The sequence below is a fragment of the Vidua chalybeata genome, chromosome 1 (genome assembly GCF_026979565.1).
Source record: "Vidua chalybeata isolate OUT-0048 chromosome 1, bVidCha1 merged haplotype, whole genome shotgun sequence".
NCBI lineage: Eukaryota > Metazoa > Chordata > Aves > Passeriformes > Viduidae > Vidua > Vidua chalybeata.
The window spans coordinates 63,880,890-63,903,182 of NC_071530.1; the positions used below are offsets into that span (position 1 = coordinate 63,880,890).

The 22,293-nt window shown below is 39.9% G+C and overlaps 1 protein-coding gene across 4 annotated transcripts in view; it reads left to right on the forward strand.

Moving 5' to 3' along the window:
• The window catches only part of JARID2 (jumonji and AT-rich interaction domain containing 2), a 211,329-nt gene that overhangs the window by 117,890 nt on the left and 71,146 nt on the right, over nt 1-22,293 (forward strand). For all 4 annotated transcript variants that reach the window (XM_053967043.1, XM_053967034.1, XM_053967053.1 and 1 more), the window contains exon 3: nt 2,732-2,873. Coding sequence is in view for 1 of the 4 variants with exons in the window: in XM_053967034.1 (XP_053823009.1) it covers nt 2,732-2,873 (142 nt within the window). In the remaining 3 variants the exon portion in view is untranslated. The remainder of the gene's footprint in view (nt 1-2,731; nt 2,874-22,293) is intronic.

Genomic DNA, 22,293 nt, shown 5'->3' on the forward strand with positions numbered 1-22,293 from the left:
TGCTTCAGCCTGTACTTTCTCTCCAGTGCTTGAAAGGAGGCTTTGCTTTGTGCCTTTCATCGCTTCAGAGTGGATTTTGCAATTATGCTGGCCCTGAAAACCTGTAGAACATGACACCCATTCCCAGTATTTATCAGTATCTCTCATTTGTAGTTTTATGCCTCTCCTTTAGGGCACTTGTTTTGGTTGGTTCCAGTGGACGATAGCTAACATCAGTTATCAGCAATATTACTACGTCTTGGAACGGTGCTAGTTATGATGAATAATGGTTGGCAAACCAATACTTTTTTTCCTTGAGGAACACAAATCATGCTTGTCTCCCAAGTGAGCTGATGGTTTGGCAGGGTGAAGGGATGAATAAAAATTGCCTTCCAAGTGCATGCACGTTGACAGCCTGAAAGGTGAATTTCTTAACTCATATACTTCAGGTTCCTGGGTTTTACGTATGGCAAGTCTCCAGAACAAATATTGCTTTTGGAAAACCTAATTAAATTCTGCCATAAAGAGTTAAGTTACTGAGTGTCAGGCCTCAAATGATACGCTTGATTTAGACTTCTCTGGAGTTCAAAAATTGTAATTTTTATCATCAGTGGTTTCATGGAAAAATGCAAAGCAAAAGTTGAAACTTCTATAAGAATAAACTTAGGCACTAGGGCTTTTAGAGGGGGTGAATTCAACATAGAATCTGTTCAGTGTTTTTTCAAAGTTTGCCCTCATTTCCTTGGGAATGCTTTGAAGGAGATGCTGTCACCCACGTCATATTGTGTTCTTACACTACAAACCCTTTTGTAGTATCATGTGCTGATACTGAAATTTGTTTTATTTGGTGGGCCACAGTTTGAGATCCCTTTAATGAAAAGGAAATAGCAAAAGGATAGAGAGAAAATAGGGAGAAAATGTAAATTGGGTCATTTTACTTCTCCCTCATAGTCTTATGCTGGCTAGAAGAGAAAATTGAATGCAAAAATTGGTGTGTAGTTTCAACTTATGCTTTGTGGGCTGTATATTAGGAAAAAAAATTGAGCTACCAGTTCACTGACTCTTCCTCAGAAGAAAATTGGAACATGTTTTTGCTTTGTAGGTGGAGTTTTTAAAACAGCGCACACAAAATCTGCATGTGGCCCCCACATAGCCCAAGTCAAGAGAAGTCTGGTGTAGTTCAGAATTAATACAAGCAAAGTTAGATTAGGAAAAAAAGAGAGAGATACGATGCACGCTTTGGATGAGGATTTAAAAATGGGCAATCAGAGCGATTAGATTGGAATTGGGGTAATTCAGAACCTGCTAGCAGTCATAATGCCAAGTGGGCGGTGAATAAATGGCCTTGTGGTGAAGGAACATTTGGCTTCAGCTGTGACCAAGCTTCCAGGACTTAGAGGCAGCAGCTCATTGGGGGAGGCATCTTTGCTCTTGCTCTGGTTATGCTTTGGTGTCCCTTTCGTGCTGAGCTTGGTTGAATGCTTGATTATGCAATGAGTAAGTCCATTGGTGGTGCTGGATGGTGATTTTCCTGAAAACTGGCTTCTGAAATGGTGTGGCACTGATATAGTGCTGATGGAAATTCTTGAACTGCAATTCTTAGTAAGTGTTTTCAGTGCAGTACTCCGGTCAGCCTCACTGCCTGGCTCATCTTGGAAGAGGCAGCACAGCCCCTCCCCCCCCACCCCCCCAAGCCACCTTCCTCACCACATTTTCTTTTCTAAGGTGCAATTACAGATACTGAAATGCTAAGGAAGGGAAGTCCTATCAGCATGTCTCTGAGGAAATACAGCCGTGAAACAAAACTTTCTTATGCCATATCTGAAACCATTTGGGTAGAGAGATGAGAAAGCATTCTCCTCGATTAAACTGCAACTCTTCTGGTAATAAACTCTTACAACATCGAGTAGATAGTAAACTAATAAAATTGTTTCCTGCCTCTCATCCTAGAGCCTGCTGAAGAATATGTTACTATTTTAATTCTTCCGTAAGTATGAGTGGTTTCATTGCCTATCTGCTGTTGTTCGTAGGAGTCATATTATATTGTAGTTACTTGGTGGCATAGAACACACAAAATTTGTTAAACGTTATGCTTGCAGAGGTCCAATGCTGTTTTCCATTTGTGTGACTCTGCTTGCTGTATTATTGCTCCAGGAGAGAAAAGGCACAAAAGGGAAGGCAGCTGTGGCCTGTGTACCTTTGCTGCCCTGTGTACTTTTTCTGGCAGTCTGGAGTTTCTGTAGATGAGTGACACTTGGCCAGAAGAATCAAAGTCAGGAAATGGACATTTGATATTCACTTCTTTGAGATTTAGGATTTTTTTCAAAGGATCATAAATTGCAGTAGTTGGAAGCACCAGAATGAAGAACAAGATGATGTCAAATTGAACCAAATGGCAGCTTAATTTTATATCAGTCCACAAATAAATGCAAAATACTCTCATTTATGCTAGTCATAGGAATTCTATAAAACAAGGATGAATTTGACTAAGCTGTGTCCCTGTTTTGAATGTGACATGATTATAAACACTATTGCAAACACTCATAGTTATTTGAGATTGCTGTGTTAGAGTTAGCCAAATCAGAAGACACATTTTTATTGAAGTACCTCTATGCAAAATCAATGTTATCAGTCTATCTCTTTGCGAGACAGTTGCTTTGGGCATCAGCTCTCTATTGTAAGTGTCACATGTGAATTTTTATAAAATCAATGCAGGTTTTGAGTATTGTCTACTCCTTTGTCATGTTTGCAGGACTTCTCACTAATGGCCAATCTAAAGGATTAGGACCAGGATCAGAACAGCTGGAGAATGAGAAAGACGATGCATCACAAGTGTCTTCAACAAGCAACGATGTTAGTTCTTCAGATTTTGAAGAAGGGCCCTCAAGGAAAAGGTCAGTAGTGAATTATATTAAAGTAGAGCCTTTCTTCTTTGTCCCTTTTGTCTAAGACTGTTTTTTATGTTATCAAAAGGGTATGGTTGCACCTACTGCCCTACCATAAATGGGTTTTCCAGCAAGGATTCCTTCTATGAACAGCAAAGATATAGCAAACTTTGCTTCTCCCATTGGTAGAGATGGTTCTTGTTGCTGTTTTGGAAAGCATGGAAAAACAGTTGTTATTTTACAGTGGATGAATGCTAATTTAGATGCCTTAAGACTGTGTCCTCTCCTGACTTTTGCCTTTCAGGCCATGTCAATATATATGTGTGTGCAGTTTCAAGGAAAGCATCACTAAAGTAGTTACTGTTACTTTTAAAAATAACTTTTGTTATTTTTAGTTTTCAGTGAATTAAACCGTGTAAAGTTAAAAAGATAGAAAATGACTAAACATATACTTCTGAGAAGAGGAACTGCATAGTAATGTGGTGTGGTGGCTATTGGTTGCAAAGAGCTACATTGAGATCCTGCTGCAGCAAGCTGCCTTCTCTTTCCTAGAAGTCACTGAATGTGCAAAATGTGGGTTAAAATCATAGACCTCAAGCCAGTCAATTACAGAAAATATGCTGAGAATGCAGGCGGCTGGGAGTTGTCCTCTCTGTGAAGTAAGAACGAAAACAGGCTGTCTAGAAAATGCCACTTAAAAGAGAGAATCAGAAATTCTTCCTCAACCTTTTTTCCTCCGCACTTCTCACATCCTAGTTCCAAACCAAAATGAACTATATAGTAGTAGTAATAATAATAATAATAATAATAATAATAATAATAATAATAATACCACCAGTTATCTTTCAAACAAAAAAAGTTTGAATCCCTGTTTTCTGTATGACCTTATAATTCCTCTGAGAAGCCTGATGGGGTGAGGCGGACTCCCTCCTGTTCCTGTTCCAGTGTTTCCCATCCCTGATTCCCACAATATTTTCTGGAATAAACTCAGACTTTACCCAATACGCCCACTTAGCTCATCAGGCATATCAGAATATTAATTTATATTATTTTATATTTATATTATTCTATATTTATATATAAATATAAAATTTATGTTATCTTCCATACTGGTAGAAATTTTGCAAGGCTTATTGCATCCTGCTGTTGCTCAGGGCAAAGATACTTGTGTTCTGATTTTGGGCTTTGTGAGATACAACAGAGGATTGAAAATTATTTCTGCTGAGCTGTTTAGGTGACATCTACTGTTGGTGTGATCCTGGGAGACCATGGTCATTATTTCATGGCCAGCCTGTTGCTTGCACATTGTCTTAAAGAATTTCTGCTTCCCTCTACACTTAGTTTGTCCCGTCATTCCTCAGCTGCGCTGACATAATGACTTGCAGGGTCACACCATGAGTAGCTTCAAGAAGCTGGTTGAGATTAAAAACAATAGCGAGAAGAAGATGAATTGAGGCTTTTTGACAGGTTTCTAAGTTTCTAACCTGCATGAGACCTTTTATCTCTTGTTCAGAGTATGGTTGTAGGGGCAGCTGCTGGTGCAGCCAGGGGGACATACTCTTCCTCTTTTGGGGCTGGCAAAGGGTGGGAGGGCTTGTCCTTTATGCTGTACCTGCTCCTGGTGCCCTGCACAGTCCAGCTTCAGAAATGAGAAGAGTTTCTACATTACCAGTCTCCAGAAACTGCACTTGAGTACTCTGGATGAAACATTTTTGGAAGAGTGTTTGGTAGGTTTGGGCTGGGCGAATTCAGACCCTTGAAAGGCAGCTAGGTGGTTCAGACATTGTAATACGGAGCACAGTGCTTTTGGTACTTTTCAGATTAAAACCTGATTCAGATTAAAAAAGCCCAGCCCCAACACAGACCCAAGATAAAAACTTCTTCTGGCTTTCATGGAAGGCAAGGCATAATTTCACTACTTCTTCAAGCATCATGAACTGTTGAAATAATATTACAGTTGTTACTTCTGTTGCTGTGAAGGAGTTCCTTCTTGTTTTGTTTCCATTTACACTCAACACAGACTTTTACCTATTTTTTCTTCCTCCTTGAGCGTCCTCTTTGCAGACAGACCTTTTCTGGGTTCCTTCTCTTAAGCTGTAGTGGAGCATGTTGAGTGTTTTTATGTTGTCTTCTTACTTGCTTTTAGGCTTTTTGTTTTGTTTAGCTGAATATGCAATGTTTCTTCAATCCAGGTTATCTTGCAATCCCAGAAAGAGTTGTGTCAGGAATACTGGATAAACAAAGGATGTGCAGGAAGATGATGAGGGGGCAAACGGGACTGAAATGGAATCTGTGGGTTGACTGCCTCAGCTTACCTAATTTTGAGAAGTTATGTCCTCCTTGTCTTCCCCCAGGGTTTTTCAAAATCAAACTTTTCAGTTGTCTGTTCAGCTGTATGTATAACTAAAGACACTCTTGTAATAAAATACACCTTTAAAGACTGTAGCTTTAGGAATGTACTCTGAACCAACCATTATATGTAAGTTACTATTTTTTTCTTGATAGCTTGTGGGGTTTTGTTGGGGTTTTGGTTGTTTGGTTTTTTTTGGTGCATGGCAGGAATGGTTTTTCAGAAGCTTGAACTTGTCATCTAGAGGAATAAGTCACCTGTATTTCACACTCGTGATGGAAAGAGGTGCTAAGCAAATAAGCATAGTAAATATGGATTACTATTTCCCATAGTAAATATGGGAATCTGTTGTAAAGGGCTCCAGTTTCTTTAGTAGTTTAAGACTCTGGTTTGACCTTTCAGTTCTTCAGTGTAGTGGCAGGCTGGTACTGTGGAGGCAATCTTTTCCCAGTTTCTTCTTCCTGCCTCTTCCCAGCTGCTGTGTCTAGCAGTCTTCTGGCCCCTGTCCATCAGTTCAGGGACTAACCTGGCAGCATTTTCTCCCCCTGCGTGTAGCAGGTCACCTTATAGAAAGGGAATAGGGATTCATGCATGTGTGCAGCATGTGTATGGTTTTAGTTTGCATTTATAGTTGATCCAAACTCCTCCAGTTTCAGAGACAATATGCACAAGAGGCTGCATGAGCAGCAAGTGTTAAATTCTTGTAGCAAACTGAGTGGAGGGTGAATTTCCTAGCAGTGAACATTGCCTTCTGGTCACACTGTGCCAGTCATCCCTGTTGTAGATTTTCCTTGGGTCAGAACTAGGTAGTGGATGCTCCCAGTGAGTTACTGAACTTAGCTGTAGATAGGTAGGTGCTGGCAGGCATCTGTGGGGGCGGTAAATCCTTACCAGCCTGGCTGCGGACCAGTGAAGATATCACTGACAAGTATGTCTTATTTCACACAGATATGCCAAACAGAGTAACACAAAAGTAGAACCCCCAGCCAAGCACACCTTAAGGTTTATCAATCTATTAATTTTCTGGTTTCAACCCTTTTTCTAATAGCATAGCTTGATTGAAGAGCCATAAGAGCACTGTGGTGGAAGAGAGGAGATGGCTGTTATGGTAAAAGTGTGCAGATTTAATATAATACTGCAGATTTTCTTTGGAAGCTCACTTTGATACTTTGTTTGATGGAGCAGGTTTTTTGAATGCTGTGGCCTGACACTGTTAGGCTTCAAATGGTTCCAATTAGGCAGTGTGTAGTCAGTAATTAATACCTTTGCTGTCTGGGGACTGGAGGAATCTTGTTACACAACCAGATTTGCATCTGATGTAAAAATTCCCATCTCCATTTCTTTTTTTACATGTATAATTTTCTACTGTAACAGTATTTGTGGCACTGCAGATTTCAGCTGCTGGTGGTGGTGGTGAAGAGGAAAAGGAGTACATGTACAGCTTTGCCCCTTTACAGCCTCCAGATAAGTCCAAAAACTGTAAGCCCTTCTTACGGAGTAAATGGAGTTTGGGGAGGATTGGTAGTGGCAGTAGTGGCAAGCTCAGTACTTTAGAATATTTACATTTGTTTGAGTTTACACTCAAAAGGATGGAAAACACTTGCTTTGATCTGAGCTGTGTGTATTACTAGTGGCCAGGTCTGAGGGGAAGCAGCGGGGTAATGCTAAGTAGCAAATAATACTTTCAGCCAGTAAAGGTGAAAAGTGCCAGCATTATTCTAACATGTGGCAAAAGCCAAGCATTCACATATTGCACTGAATTTGTTGTGCAATGGGTTGCTGTCTAGTTGCTGTGTAAATGAGAGAAGTTCCTGGTTTGTTCAATGCTTTGGTGAGAGATGAACAAAACTGTTGGTATATGGGCTTGATAAACCACCAGATCGGGTGGTCTTCACCATCCGATGTGTAAAGATCACACATTTTTCAAAACCAATGAACAAAAGGTTATTGCTGAAGGAGGAGTGTAGCTTTCACGTAGCTGCATGTTTTTGTTGTGAATCTCCAGTTTCCAACTATGATTTGCAGTTGAGAAAATAGTAGGCAACTGGCCAAAGGTGTTTGATGTCTGTGCTGGATGCTTGTACATTTTTATGGGCAACTCCAAAGACTATAACCACTGGCAATTAATAACAGTGTGCAGAGACAGCTGTAGGTTTTCCAGCAATGAGTTGCCCATCTTACCCAGTGTAGTGGTTTTGGTTTATTAATTTGAGATTTTGAGGAAGAGACATGCAGAGCAGACTTGATGGGATAATATGTTGATTGTTGGTGGTAATAGGCTATAGCTTGCTTCCTGTTACTAATCAGGTGGCTACTCATTTACATGGCCTCCTTCCCAGAAATTCACAGGGGGAATTGCCAAATGTACAAATGCATTTCTCTTTTATTGTAAAGGTGTGTTAATATAGGGCTGTGCGAGGCAGGAAGAGGGTGACTGATTTTGGTAACTGTTAAACTTCAAAGTGGGGATTTTTAAAATTTAATGCTAGAATATTCTCTGTCTTAAGGGGGAAAAAAGATATTGGCTTAGTTTAGGAAAAAATTAGGGTCAGGGAAATTTCCTCAACGGAGTGGATGGACATTGCCCACTGGGCCAAGGGTGTGCAGAGCTCCTGGGAGAAGGTACTTTGTCCAGTTCTTTTGCAGGGAGGGCTATTGGCTGCAGGAGAAAGGAACAACCCACTGGGGAGCAGTAGCATTTTAAGCTGTCACAGCAAGATTGGACAGAAATTGCTTATTAGGAACCTTCTGAGGCCTTTAATTAATACAGCAGCTTTCTGCTAACGGTCTCAAGCATGTGACAGTCAGAAGTGTGATTGTGCACTATAGCAAGGCCAACCCATGGGATGTGCTCCTGCTCTTTGCCTTGTGCTGCCTCCCTGCTGCCTCCTCCTTTCTCCTGTTTGTCTTTTTAAAAAAAAATATTTTTAGATGCCAGTTTAACTCCCTGAACTGGCTCATTGGGGAGCTACAGGAGGGTTAAGGTTTGTCAAATGAAAAGGTGGTGGGAGTATGTGTCCAAGGAGGGGGAGACAAGCATGCTGATCTCCCTTGGCTGCACAGCTGCTAGGTTGGCAGAGCTGTTTTGCACCCTCAGCACAAAAAAAAAAAAAAAAGCCAGTCAAGGGTAGGAAAGCTTTTGCATATTAGGCAAGCTGCTAATTTAAGTGGTTTCTTTTAGTGATACATCCTTTTCAACTTGATTTGCAAAGGACTTTCTTGCAGTAGAGCTGTCAAAAGGTTGAGGGGGCTTAGGGATGGGGGGGTTTCCCCCTTTTTTTTTTTCCTTTTCTTTTTCTCTTTGTCAAATTGTTTTTATAGTTAATAATGAATCTCTTTAGCACTAGACTTAGCACCTTTCATGCAAGATGTAAAACAAGGTCAATTCTGTTCCCACATTTGTAAGTTTGTGCGTGATTTCTGCTTGGTATTGTAGGTTATGGAGAGAGCAGTGTATTATGACTCGGGTGTGAAAGCAGGAGACTGCTCGTAATATCAAAGTGTTTTTCCAGGACCTTTTTAGTGAATAGTCTTTTCACTAATTGGAGCACTATATAATGTATTTGTGTTCAGCTGTTGCCTGCTACAACACAATGTAAGCCCACTTACCAACCAGGTGCTTCTCTTATTTTTTTCTAATTTCAGTAGGCAGTGAAAATCTGCACTAGTTGTTTGTGTATGAAGAACTGCATTAATCCACAATAAAACCAAAATGGCAATGAAATTTATGTGTAATAATTTTTTTAACACCCCCCCTGCCCCCCTTCTGGGAATGCTAATATGACTGGAATATATTTTCAGTGCTGCACATTTATATTTAAATAACAAGCCCTATAAACAAAGCAATAATAGTGCATTGGAGTGGATTTGCAGAGGAATAGTAAAAAGACAGATTACCTGCTTTATAATGCAAGTCAAGAAGATCATTGTATATAGTTTGAAAAGGAAGAAATGGGGTGATTAATGTTCTTTCAGTATTTTCATAAGGAGCAAACAGAAGTTGTGACATGAATTCTTTTATCTGACATGCAAAGGTATAACAAGGTACAATAATCTGGGAACACTTGAACTTTGTGGGAAGGCAGCTAGGTAAACAACTTGAGTAATGATTTAATAATTATGAAGATATGATTTATAGCAACCTGAGACATGTTACACCATGTCCAATTCCAACTTATTGTTGTCACCTGCCACCTTCTTTTCAGAAGTCAGACTTGCAGGGAAAGGACTTCATGACCTTGAGTTTGGACTCATTCACTGAGGGATCGAGGAAGCTTCCAAACCAGATGGAATAGGTGGAGTTGTTGCTGTCGTTCTGTCTGTTCTCCTTCAGCTGCCTGATAACCCATCCCTAACTGACATAATTCATGTCTCATCCCTGTATATGATAGGCCAGATGTTGATTGTTTTAATACCAGGGAGAGGTTACTCTAAAATGATACAGGAAATAGTTGAAAAAGACACTTTTTAAAGCAAATTTGTTTGCCAGTGGGAAAGATTTTTTTTTTTAAATTCAAATACACCATTGTTGGTATACAACTCTAGCCTGATGTTTGGGCTAACATAACTCTTTGCTACATCTGTCGTGGTCCTATGTGCTGTGCAAAGATAATGATACTAAAAAAAAGAGTGCCACTCCAATATTTTAAAGTGGAAGTGTGTCCTAATATGCTGAGTTTTAAGAGTATTGGTGGTGGGTTGTTTTTTTTTGTTGTTTTTTTTTTTTTTTTTTTTTTAATAAGCATTTGAAGATTATATTCATACTGTATGCTGGTTTGGCATACACTGAACTATAGAAAATCCCGTTCAGTATTTATTCCAGAGCAGGAATATATGTGGCTGATATGGACAATATATAAGTGATAGGAATATATTCCCAACATGTTCCTTGCAAATGATGGCAAAAATGTGGGCTACTGCTGATTCACCAAAACTGACAGCAATTGTGGGTATTAATGTTTTTTACGGGTCAGATCAAGATTCCAGGTAAGGATGTTGGGTCTTGAGACTCTCAGATGGATGACGGAGGCTTGGAGTTGTATGAATACTGCTCAGAAATAGGTCAGTGCATGTCACCAGCATCTCACATTGGGATTGCAGGAGTTTTCTAAGTCTGGACTGAATTTGAGGAATATAAATCTCCATATTGTAAATATCTCCTCTAGCATCTTCTCAGGTCTCTTGTATTGGATAGAATAATAACACGAATTTTACAAATGTCACCTAGCTTATGCTTGTGTGGTGCTTTTCCTTTCTCTTCTTCCATTGTTGCATCTAGTAGCACAGAATTTCCTGAGGGAAACTAATAGTTTTTTTCTTCTTAGCCTGAACATTTGTATATTTAGTTTTTTTAGCAGTATGTTTATTGTTAAGTAATTTGTACAGTAATGGTCATGTCAGCATTATGTTTTGATTTTATGTTTTTTTTTTCTTTGGTTTTCTCTCTTGGTATTTGTTCTTGGCTCTGATTAAATAAACTAAAGGTTAAGGGACCTTTGACCATGTGGAAAATTATTTGGAAGTTTCTTATTTTTTTCCAGTTATATTACAGTCTATTTTCTTTGGTAGCGTCCTTCTTTCAGCTTTCAGACAAGTTCTCCCCTGAGTTTCATAGTTGTAGTTACTATGGAGATATCTGTCCATTCTTCCTTTTCTCTTCCCTTGCCCTTCTCCTTTCCTAGGAGCTCCTGCAGCTGTTATTTATCTTTTCAATAAAGTAAGTAGGCTTTGTACAGACTTTTGTTTCTAATATCTCTTCTGTTGCAAATGTCATTTGCCTGTAATGCTTTCATTTTCATGAAATCCTGTAGGTATTTGTTTATATAGATGAAAAATCTGGCATATGAGTAGGAAGTGAGGAGGTCCCTAGTTAAAAGGGTCACTTCTAGAGCTATTATCTGATTTGATCTTTCTTTACAGTTGAAGAGCTGTTCATTGAAGTCATAATTCTGTAAAATGAATTAACTGGTAACATTTGTGTGTACGTATGCTGAGTGTCAAGGACAGCTTTTAGAATTCATTTATTTTAAATGGCAGCTTTTGGAATTTAATATAAACATATTCTGGTGCAAACTGAAATTTCTGGGGTGAAGAAATGAAAACTTGAGACAACACATCGTTAGCCTTTTAAGTCAGAGAGACTTTTCTTTGCACCTCATCATAATTTGATAGCTCTTTATATACATCTTTATATATTCCAGCTTAACAGAGAAACATGGATGTTTGGGTAGTCAGCTATTCTGCAACAGATATTTTCCTTTGCATGTGTGCTGTTGTATTTCTAAACCCCTTCTCTTGGGGAAGCATTGTTTCACTTGCTGTCTGTGGTTTGATATCACTGCTTTGTTGAATGATTTAGATTTGAAATGGGCTCTCCAACCAAAAAGTTATACCACAACTGCCTGTCTGAGCAGACATCCCACCTGGAAAGCCAGTGTAGTTGCACTGCTCTTTTGATGGATGTGTTTCTTATGGTAGCTGCATCTTCAGAGGTTTTTCCTCTCTTTCTTTGGAGACATCTTGCCCTAGGTGATTATTACAATGTTCGTGTTTTCCTTTGGCCTGCTGAGCACTGTACCCTGTCACCTGTGGCTTTGCACAATCAGGAGCCTACTGAGAAGACTCCAGATTGTTTTACAACTGTATAAGTTACCTACCTTGGGCTCTTGGTCAGATAATGCAAATCTCTTTGCCTCCCACTGAGAGTGTTGGGTTGAAACTGCAGCCTGAAAGCCCACGAGTGATACATGATAAGGAGGCATGCCATTACTTGACCCCATTTTTACTGGGTCCAGCATGGTTTGTCACCTGGCCAAAGCAAAGGTAGGTGGTTTTCTGTGGGATCTGTGGAACTGGTATTGAACAAATTCCCTGGGCACCATAGGGAGCACAGCAGAGGTGGCTTTGGGGAAAACATGAACAGGAGCAACATCAGTCCTTCTGAGGGGTGGCTGGGTACTCTGATCAACTCAGCCCTCCAGGATAACATTGCTCTCAGTTTCATCCTAAACAGGCAAGCAATGTTTCCTTTGGCCATTCCTATTCCTTGTAAGGCAAGGGAGAGACTTTGAAACCCTTTGCTTTTTGTCTCCTGTGCTCTTTTATTATGCTTTAGATTATTCCTGGCCTGCTGACAATTTGTTCTGCAAGTTGTCAAGCAAAATGTGCATTTTAAAATAAATTACTCTAAAATTTTAATCAACTCTTTTTTTAGAAGGGAGTCTCATGTTTTTCTTTTGCATACGTCTAGTTCACAGTTGAAGTAAGCAGCTGGGACTTTCTTGATTACTTCTATTTTTATTGACATCTTTTTTACACCTGCACATTGAAAATCATGAGGTTTTCTAACAGAGATTGAGAAATCTTTCAGCCTCCCTGATTCTTAGGTCAGAAGCCTGAAATCAAACTGGCCCTTTAATTGCAGTGTCTTGGTGTGGTTGGACTTGCTATGTTTTTCTTACACTAGAAAAATTGACCACTATTGATTTTCCTTGAAAGTTAGTTCATCCCACCTGGTTAATTTGTAAAAGAACAAGAAGACAAACTAGGTGTGGCACAATTTCTGAGACTCTCACTTTTCACATCTCTAGGCCTGTGAAATCCTCTCATTACCTGAAAATTAAAGTATTAAGTAATACCTAGGCAAATGTTACCCTGCAATCAAGGTTTGATTTTCACCCATTTTATTTCATTTCTCTTACATAGAAACCCTTCTGTTAAATTCACTTTTGATGTATGTGCTATATGCCATCTCAGATTAAGAGTATTTAATTCCTTCCAGTTTCCAGATGGGCTGCAAAATAAACTTTAAAAGGTGAATCAGATGAGAAGTGGAAAAAGAGGGGAAATAGCATTTGAGTAAAGGTCACACACTTCTTATCAGAAGAATCAATTTAAGTAATTCAGAAAAAAATTCCACATGAAAAAAAGTTTGGTTTTTCCTTGAAGCTTTTGGTTGCAGGACCCTCCTAAAACATAAATTCAAACATTTGTTCTTCTTTGGGCAGTAAAACTCACAGTATCTCTAGGTAGCCTAGGTACCAGGTAGCCTTGTGTTCAGACTCTTGTCTGGACTTGCACAGTACTTAATGGCTCTGTGTCTCTTCCATCTTCAAGTATAATTGACAGAGTTTTGAGCAGTTAAAGATTGGAGTAATAGTTTATTGTTTTCCAGGGCAAAGTATAAGTAAATTATATTATTTATATCTGTTTTGAATATGTGTCTATTTTGGGCTTTATTGCTCTTCCTTTTTTTGGTACTAAATTAACATAGATATTCATAAATAAACAAAAATCCTCCCCCAAAGGAGGATTTTGAGAGTGCCTTATCAGCAAAACTGCATTCAAATCCATTTTTAAATAACAAGAGTTAATTCCTGCATCCACTGAAGTGCTTATTTATTATTGATTTCAGTGGATTGGACATTTTCCTAAGATGTCTGCAGGCTGAAGAAAGCTATAAATTAAGTGCCTGTGGTTTTGACTGCACTTGGAGTAGCCTTCAAAGAGTCTTGTTTATTTTCCTTTTCAATTATCATACTATGTGTATGCCTGCTGGAGTTTTACACCACAGAAGGAGCCATCAGGAAGTGATGCCGTGTACCCTCTGCCATGTACTTCCCCAAGCTCTTACCTGGCTCATGTCATCTTGCTGCCACTGCTCAAGGTGGTCAGAACCTTGAAGTCTGAGAAACTGTTCATTGATTGGATGGCTGCTGGCCTGGGTTTCACACTTGCTGGGTGCTTGATTATTTTGGTGGCAGAGGAAGGTGTCCTCTTCACCCACAGGATTGCTCATTTGAAGCCTTCTGCGCAGAGTCTGTGCTGGAGGTCCTGCGTTGCATCGTTTGCCCCAAAGCTGTAGCTGTGCAAGGTTACTAATTCAGTGGGACTACAAAGAGAATATTCCATTCATAGTAAAAAATGGAATAACCTTTCCTTTACACTTTCTTCCAGTGTGATGGGGTAATTCACTGAAATTATCTCAATATTTTTTATTATAAAATTACCTTATTGTATCCTAAGCCATCCTGTGTTCCTCTTATTTCAAGTCATAGAAACTTTTCAATACGGAACTTTACTCCAAATTGTGGTCATTATTTTCAGCTTCTTCGTTGCATCTTCTTGAGCACTGGTTCCCAGCCCCTTACTTTGAAACTGCTTAGTTTCAGGAAACTTAGCAGCTTTTGCTGTTTGGTGCGGGTGTTGTGTGTGTGATTCCATGGTGTTATCTGCTGTCTGTAGTTCAAGGCTTCAGTTTGATTTGCTTCTCTATCAGGTTTTTACATGCAATTCAAAGCCCTCTGCCAGCCTGGGGATGCAGCTGTATGCTAATTTCCCAGTTTGAACAAAACACTCATAGGTCACTACCAAAGTACTTGGTCTTCTTGATACTGATTGATACTAGAGGGAGGAAATTTCTGGGCTGGGATGGGTGAGAAAGGCAGGGTCTGTGTCTGTTGCTGTTTCTTGTTTCTTTTCAGCTCTGGGAGATGAAGTTTCTTTTCCTGAGACGGAGCTCTGATGTTAGAAATGCAGCTCTGTCAGATCATTATTTCTAATTTTTAACATGAAAAAGGCAAGTTGAAAGGGAATTTGTTACAGCTTCTTGTTACTGTGTCTTCAAAAAGGAATTGTGAATGTAATCTTCACATACCATATCTTCATATAACATTTTTTAAAGACCCTTTAGTCTGAAGTAGTGTTTGACATGAGGACAGGCAACAGTATTTCAGTATCTGGGCAGATTTCCAGACCCTGATATGAGGTGCTTGTTCTGACCTATCCTTTCCTTTGGGTCTTCTTTTTCCCCAAGACTTCTCACTGCTCTGGGGATATGTCTTTTACAACTTGACATTCCCAGCTTAAAAAGCAAACTGACAAAATTTTCTTTAAGTTAAGGCTTGAGGATACACACACATTCAGGAATATTTTTTTCCCATCTCAACCAGAATATTCTATTGAGTTAGACACCTTTATTGGGGAGGAGAGGGGAGGACAGAATTAATGGAGAGCATTCTAGCAAGATGCCTCAAGGAAGCAGATGAAGAAGGCAGGTGCTGAAGACGTAGGGCAGTGTTATTCATGATTCCAAATAAAATATAGGAAGAAGAACGTCTTCTCTTGCCTTCCTGGACATCCTACACCCTCCCACCCAAGTTATTAATAAGAGTAGCAGAATCCCTCTTTGCTTTTCTCACTCAGGTTCATTTTTTTAATGTAGTGTGAAGAAAGTTTTGCTCTTCTGAGGTAACCTTTTCTGACAGTTTGCTGGTTTTTGTATGAAAAGCACAGAACCTTTAAGTCCTTAAAACAGAAATCCATTTTCTGTTTGTGTTCCTCTCTGTACTTCTTTACTGATCATTAGTCAGTCCAGGATGCATGAATTAGTTGTTGACTTTCTGCTTTATTTTCTTCCTTGTTTGTTCTTTACCCTGCTGTTTCTCTGGACCATCCCAACCTTTTCTACTGAAGTGTTTTTCTGCTAGGTTTTATTCAACGTGGTTTCCCAATATGAGCCTTAATGAAAACAAATGTTTACGGCATTAGGTGAGCTGCTATCTTTAATTACGAAGGGCTTGGAGATGGAAGAGGAAACCCACTTATTGGCAACAAAGGGCCCTAGGACTGTTTGTGCTTGGCTCATTCATCTCCCTCTGCTTCGCAGACAAGTGAGACTTTCTGAGCATTTGAATACAGTTTATTCTATCAATTTAAAAAGAACAAAACAAAACCTGTCTCTTACACTGCTTAAATACCTATTAAGCCCATGAACGGAATACTAATTTCAGTGGTTCTGTATAATGAGCTCTAAATTTCTGAGTCATGTCGGCCGTGGAACCTCTTAACAAGGACATGGAAAACCCCACAAAAGAAAAAACCTATTGTCAGTCTCAGTTCCTTAATTATTTTGATGAGTGTAGAAATTAAAAGCTCCAAAGCATTGTGTCACAGTGGTTATTTTCCAGATTGAATATAACAGGGAGGATTTATTAAGATTTTCTGCTCTGTTACTGGGGTGGATGAAACACAGACCAAGAAGGTCTGAGCACTGGCAATACTCAATGCCAGCAGCACACCTCATCAGCTGACAAGCCCTTGAAAGTTCTTAAGTGGGATGAGATACGAGATTAGATGGAGTTCTGTGTTTCTTTTCTTTTTGCCCTCCCCTCCCTCTGTATGAATGCCAGCACATATAAATCACGGTGCTTAGCTGGTGCAGAAAGTGGGTGTTGCAGTGTGGAGCAATTCTCTACCAGCTCGATAGGAAGGCAGAGGTGATATCTGAGATGCATGTGTGAGAGTCCTTTACCTCTGGATGGGTGTTGCCTTGAGTTCCTGTGGATTTTAATTAGGCAATGCAATGATGCTGGGCACCACCTGCATTTCAAAACATAGATGTTACATGAATGTCATTTATTCTTCCTTTTAATACACCTACAGGCAACTTGGTTCAGCTGCACAATCCCTGTAGAAGAGGCTGCTGAGTGCACACTGACAGCTTGTATGCTCCCTGTGCATCACAGAAAGTGCTCTGCTCATTCCTCTGGAAAATGTTGTTATATAATGCAGCACAGTGCTTTGCCGTGTCTGCTGGGGGATCACCCCTCTGTTAGGAGGGTTGCATTGTCAAGTTGGGTGTTTTAAGGATAGAATTCAGCATTACTTAATGATATGTGAAATGTAACTTAATGAATTTATCACTGCTTTAAATTTTCTGGCCTTGCACAATGAACATCCCACAGTGGGAGCTTCATTTTCTCCTTAGCCTGTATTATTTGTATTATTGGCAAATGTGCTCATTTATACTAGGGAGAGAAAAATAAAGGCAGGGAACCTTGAGAAATGCCAACTAATAAAAAATAAGACAGTTGTGTTTTCTAATAAACAATGAACATAGTAAAACTGGTGATGCTACAGGCATCTTGTGTTATTGATGAAAACAAACTGCTTACTGACATCTGCAGCAACCAGCCCTTGAGTGGTGGCATCCCAGAGCCCCTCAGTGCCATGTGTTAGGCAGAGTTGCTGGAATTCACGGTGTGAGACTTTGAGGTTTTGAAGGAGTTTGATTTATTTGGTTTTCCCCCTCAGGTTTTATTTTTCCTTGCAGATTTATATTTCTTATACAATGGGAAATACAAATAAGATAAATATAATAAATAATATAAATAAGAATAAGGGAATGGCCGCTCTTTTCTTGGAGATGATGTGAAAAGCCATAGGTATTTCTTTTGGACAGCTGATCACTTTAGCCTGCTGAAGTCCCCATTGGTAACAAGTACAGTCCATCAGTACTGCTCTGGTATAGCATTTCACATGCTGTAGACTCTTTATTCCTTCTCCTGAAGAATTCCTTCTCTCTGCTGCATCCCACCACCTGACACAGAAACGACACATTTCTGGAGAGGACATTGTGAACGTCCTCTGCTTTACAAGCAAATTCACTTAAGTACCACAGCTTCTGCATCAAGTTGCTCTTAGTATGAGGAAACTTGGGTTCCGCATATATAGCTTCTGTAACCCTGTTGTATTATGAAGCTGATTATTTACATTTTCCTATTTATACTGCTACTTGGGACAGTATTTGTAGATTGAAGATTGAAAGATTGATCTTCCCCCCCCCCCGAGTTGTTTCTGAGATTGTGTAAATTGAGGTGCCATAGTTTTTATTCATATTTCTTGTCTAGAAGCACGTAAGTTGATGGAGGGGAGAGTACCACCTTGTTCTGTAGTAGAATTCAAATAATTCATTTAAATAATGATAAACCCTGACTTTTGACATATCTCACTTTTCATGGCATTTCTCTAGATGGGGGAGGTTGATGTTCTGGGTCAGCTGTAGCTGTTCCAAAGACAGATCCTTGAGCATGATTTTCCTCCATTAAGTGGAAGGCAGAACATTAAAATCTTGCCAAGAAATACTTCTAGAGAATTGTCTCTTATCTGCTGAGAGAGGGGTGTAGAGGAAGAGCTGCCTTGGCTTGTTGTTTGTTCACTGACTCAGGGAACCTCATGGCCACTGTGGTGGGGATTGACACCACAGATAATCTCTGCTGCATTTGGCTTGTAGAAGATGATAAAGCTCAGTATTCTTCTTTTTCTTCTTCCTCCCCCCCTCCCCCTTTTCTGGTTTTCCCTCTAAATCCTCCTTTCTTCAGGGAAATGATTGTATAGTCATTAATTTAACACTCCAGTGCTGAGCGAATGTGTGAGCTACAGCAGCTGCTTTGCTTTGCATCTGTACTTTGAGGGTGTTGGCATTCCACTGGTTTCTCTTGGATTTAGAAAACCTTCCTTAAAGGGCTAAAGCCTGAAATTATATGAAACTCTGAGTTCTCTCAGACACATATTTTGTAGGTATTATGGTGTTTGGCTCACCAATTGTGGTAGCATAGGTTCCTAAATCTGGAGGAGTGTTTAGTTTTGATTTTTGATTCCTTTTAAAGCCTTTCTTTTCCCTTGGGGAAGGGGAAAGGTATGTAAAATGCAGTTAATTATGACAGTTTATTATCTCATTAAATTTTGAAATACTTTCTGCTAAGCTTATTATAGTAATCTAAAAATCAGCAAATCAGCTATATTCATATTTCTGATGTTTGTCTCCAATCATGGCTTTTCACAGCAGATAATATGCATATGTATATGTATGTATAAAAGATTGAATAAGTAAAACATACCTATATAGTTTAATTTTATGTAGCTTAAAGCATTGTTAACACATCAGTCATGTCAGGCTGTCTAAAGTCACTCAAGGAAGAGAGAAACTGTTAGTGACCAGGTTATTTCTAGTGTAGCTTCTGATCTTGGAGATTTATGTAACAATGATGCATGGAAGTGCTGGAATACATTTGAAGCTGCCTGGCTATGAGGAGTCCCTTGTGGGTAGGGAGAGAGCCCACGTGAATGCACAAAAAAATAGATCAGCGTGTTTGGCAAAATTCTTACTTAAATTTTGAACCCTGTATTAGATCAGGGATGTCTCTGGTATGGTTTTAATACTGCCAATATAGAAAATGTGAAATTGGAGTAATTACATTTTCCAAAGTATAGAATTTGAATATTTGGAGATGGAATTGCAGCTTAAATTTCTTCTAAAGGCAAAATCTCCCTCTGTCTGCAATAAGAAACCACCACAGAAAATAGCAGGTTGTGGGATAGGTTTGCTGGAATCTGGTATAGCTTTAAAAGGGGATTTTTGATTTCCTGATCCAGAATCATTCAAGTCTTAGTGGTGGTGCTTTGCTGAGATTTTGAGACAGCTTATGTTAAGATAAATTAGGATGCAGCTTTTAAATTAATGAAGTTAAACTGGCACAAGAGGCTGTATGGATAGGCTGTCTTTTTGATTTATCTGTCAACAATGCACAGGTTTAACCTACTCTTAACCCATAACAGTCCACATGGATTTGAACTGATTTAACAAAAATTAAATTGGGGCAGTCTTGTGTTGCCAGCAAGGCCTCAGGAGAAGCATCTCTGGTTCTGCCTTTTGGCATTGTCTTCCCTTGGTAATGGTGTGATAAAAGATGCATTTATTTTATTTGTTGACTTTGTTGACTTAATTCTCACCTTCAAGCTAGTAAGATTTCCTCAGTGCTAAGGGCAGTCACTCACACAACCCATTGTGGTTGCATTTGTTTGTTATTTTGAACAGTATCCCAAGCTACTGAGCCCATATTTAATATAATTTTAAACCAAGAAAATACTCGAGGGGTTTGTGAAATCCTCTACATATTTGTTTACCTCTGGCTCAGTGGTTGGCTGGGTATGAAAAGGATTGCGTCTTTTGTCAGATTTCTGCAGTTTTCTATTCAGGCATGTTGTGGCTGCATTGCCATTCTCTCCTTAGTCTTCTTGTCCTTACAGGATTTCCATTTTATTTTTGGTCAACTTCCACTTTTCCTGAACATACTGACAGAATGTTTTACTTTCTCAATTGCTCCTGCCCGTACTGCCTTGCTTTCTCTTGCTGCCCAAGCGTTCTTTCCAATTTCACTCCTTTCCTTCTTGGTATGGAGTTTTGCATGGCATTCTCACCAGTTATCTTTCAGGTGCCTTTGACAACTACGTGAACTGGTGTCGAGTTCAAAAGTTCACCAATGGTCCCAGCTGAAGTAATTGCCAATTTCTTGCCGCTCCTGTGTGGGAGCACTCTTGCCATGACCTTTTGTATGGCCATGTGGCAAATTGACCTCAAGCCCTCATCTGATTCAAGCAGGCATGGGTATGCACATACTGTTTTTCATAGGATTTTATTCCTTCTGCCTGCCCTCTTTTAGTCAATGTCTAATTTCAGCCTCGAAAAGGGATAGAAAAATTATTTGACTGAGGACTGCCAGTTGATCAGTGACCAAATATTGGCTCAATGCAGCTGAGGAGGAAGAGAAGGTGCCAGGAAGCATCCCAGGATTTTGGGGGTTTTCAGACAGATTTACGGTGCTTAGGTGTCACTCCGGTGATTTATCATGGTCAGTGACCACACCTTAGGGACACTTCCAGAGGAGCACAGCGCCAGCCAGTGGACTTTGTCCATGGGGCACCCATAGAAGTGCTCGCTGCACTTTTATGCAGTGAGTTGTCAGCGTAGACAGCATCTGGTATGCCACCTTCTCCATACCATTTTAAATGTTTGTAAGCTGAGGCTTTGCTTGTGATTATACAAGGAAAAGTAGTGGGTGATCTGCTCATGGGGACAGAAGTGATGGAAATCAGACCTTTTCATTACTTCAAAGAAAACTCTTTATTAAAAACTCCCAAGGTTATCAAGTAAAAAAGCCCACCCAAATTTGTCCTCCTTGCTTGTCTTGGTGGAAACTAGGCTTCTTGTCGCAGAAAGGTTGACAGTGAAAGAGACCTCACTGGCATTGCTGCTAGGCATGTTTTCGGTCAAAATTTTACAGTTCAGTAGCTAATGTGTTTCTTAGTCAGCTTAGGGTGATCTTAATGTGAGCTGCTAGTGGAAAAGGGAGTCCTGTTCTTCCCTCTAGTGTGTTTGTGCCATCTCTTTTGTGCCAGCACCAGCACTTCTGTGCTTATGAAACCCAACCTGAAAAAGGAAAAAGACCCAACCTAGAAATTAATTTTCAGCTTGACAGACTTCCTCAGCCAGCTGATTATAGGGTCTCAGGAGCTCTAGGGCTGGCATTAGCAGGAACGTGTGGCTGGAGGTGAAGGGAAGAACATATACCACACCTTTTTTCTGAAGCAGCCTCTCAGTTTTAACCAAACTGAACCCACTCATTCAGTGGGGTAGGATGCAGATGAGGCAATGCAGCAGTAGCTGCTCCAGAAGGGTGTGGTCCCACTCCCTTTGTCCTCCCCATTCTGAGACTGTGCCCTCCCATTACTTCCTGGTCAGAGTGCACAATGGGATGCAGAACCAGAAGGAACATGACTTTCTTTTTCCACTATCAGCAAGCTCCTAGTTTATCTGTGTTGTATCATCAAATACCAGGTGTCCTGCTGCTCTTGTACCACTGTGTATTCTAAAAGTAAAATTAAGGAGGGTGTTAGGGAAAAAGCACTGATAAATCTCACTCTTCTGTGAACAAAGTCTTCTCAGAGGAACTGTATTTTGTCACTTCACAGAGAGATGTGTGGTATGTACGCACAATTAGTGTGTGTCTGTGAGGGTTTTTTACTGTGATTACCTGGTACTGAAATGAACTTGATATGCACCATATCTTTTTACTGGAGTCTCCAGGGGCAGGAAGAAGCAAGAAGCAAGAGAGTATCGAATACTTACTACTGCAGGTAAAGAAAGAGAGTCTGCAGGGAAGGTGATAGATTGTGGTGGCACAGGAATTGTTACCATAGTTTCCATTCATATTATTAATTCCCAACTACTACTTCTGGCATTCAGGAGGAAGAGAAAGACAGCATGCTCTGGCAGTCCAGCCAGCCCCCTCTCACAGGATTTAGCATCTATGTAAAGAAGAGGTTTGAGGTGAATGGCCCCTTTCCTTTTCAGGCCAGTTTGACTGGTAGCAGGATGTGACATGGCTTGAAAGAAGGCATGAACAGAGTTACTGGGACAATTGACTGCGTCTGCCTGATTGACTTGCAAGAATGGGCTGT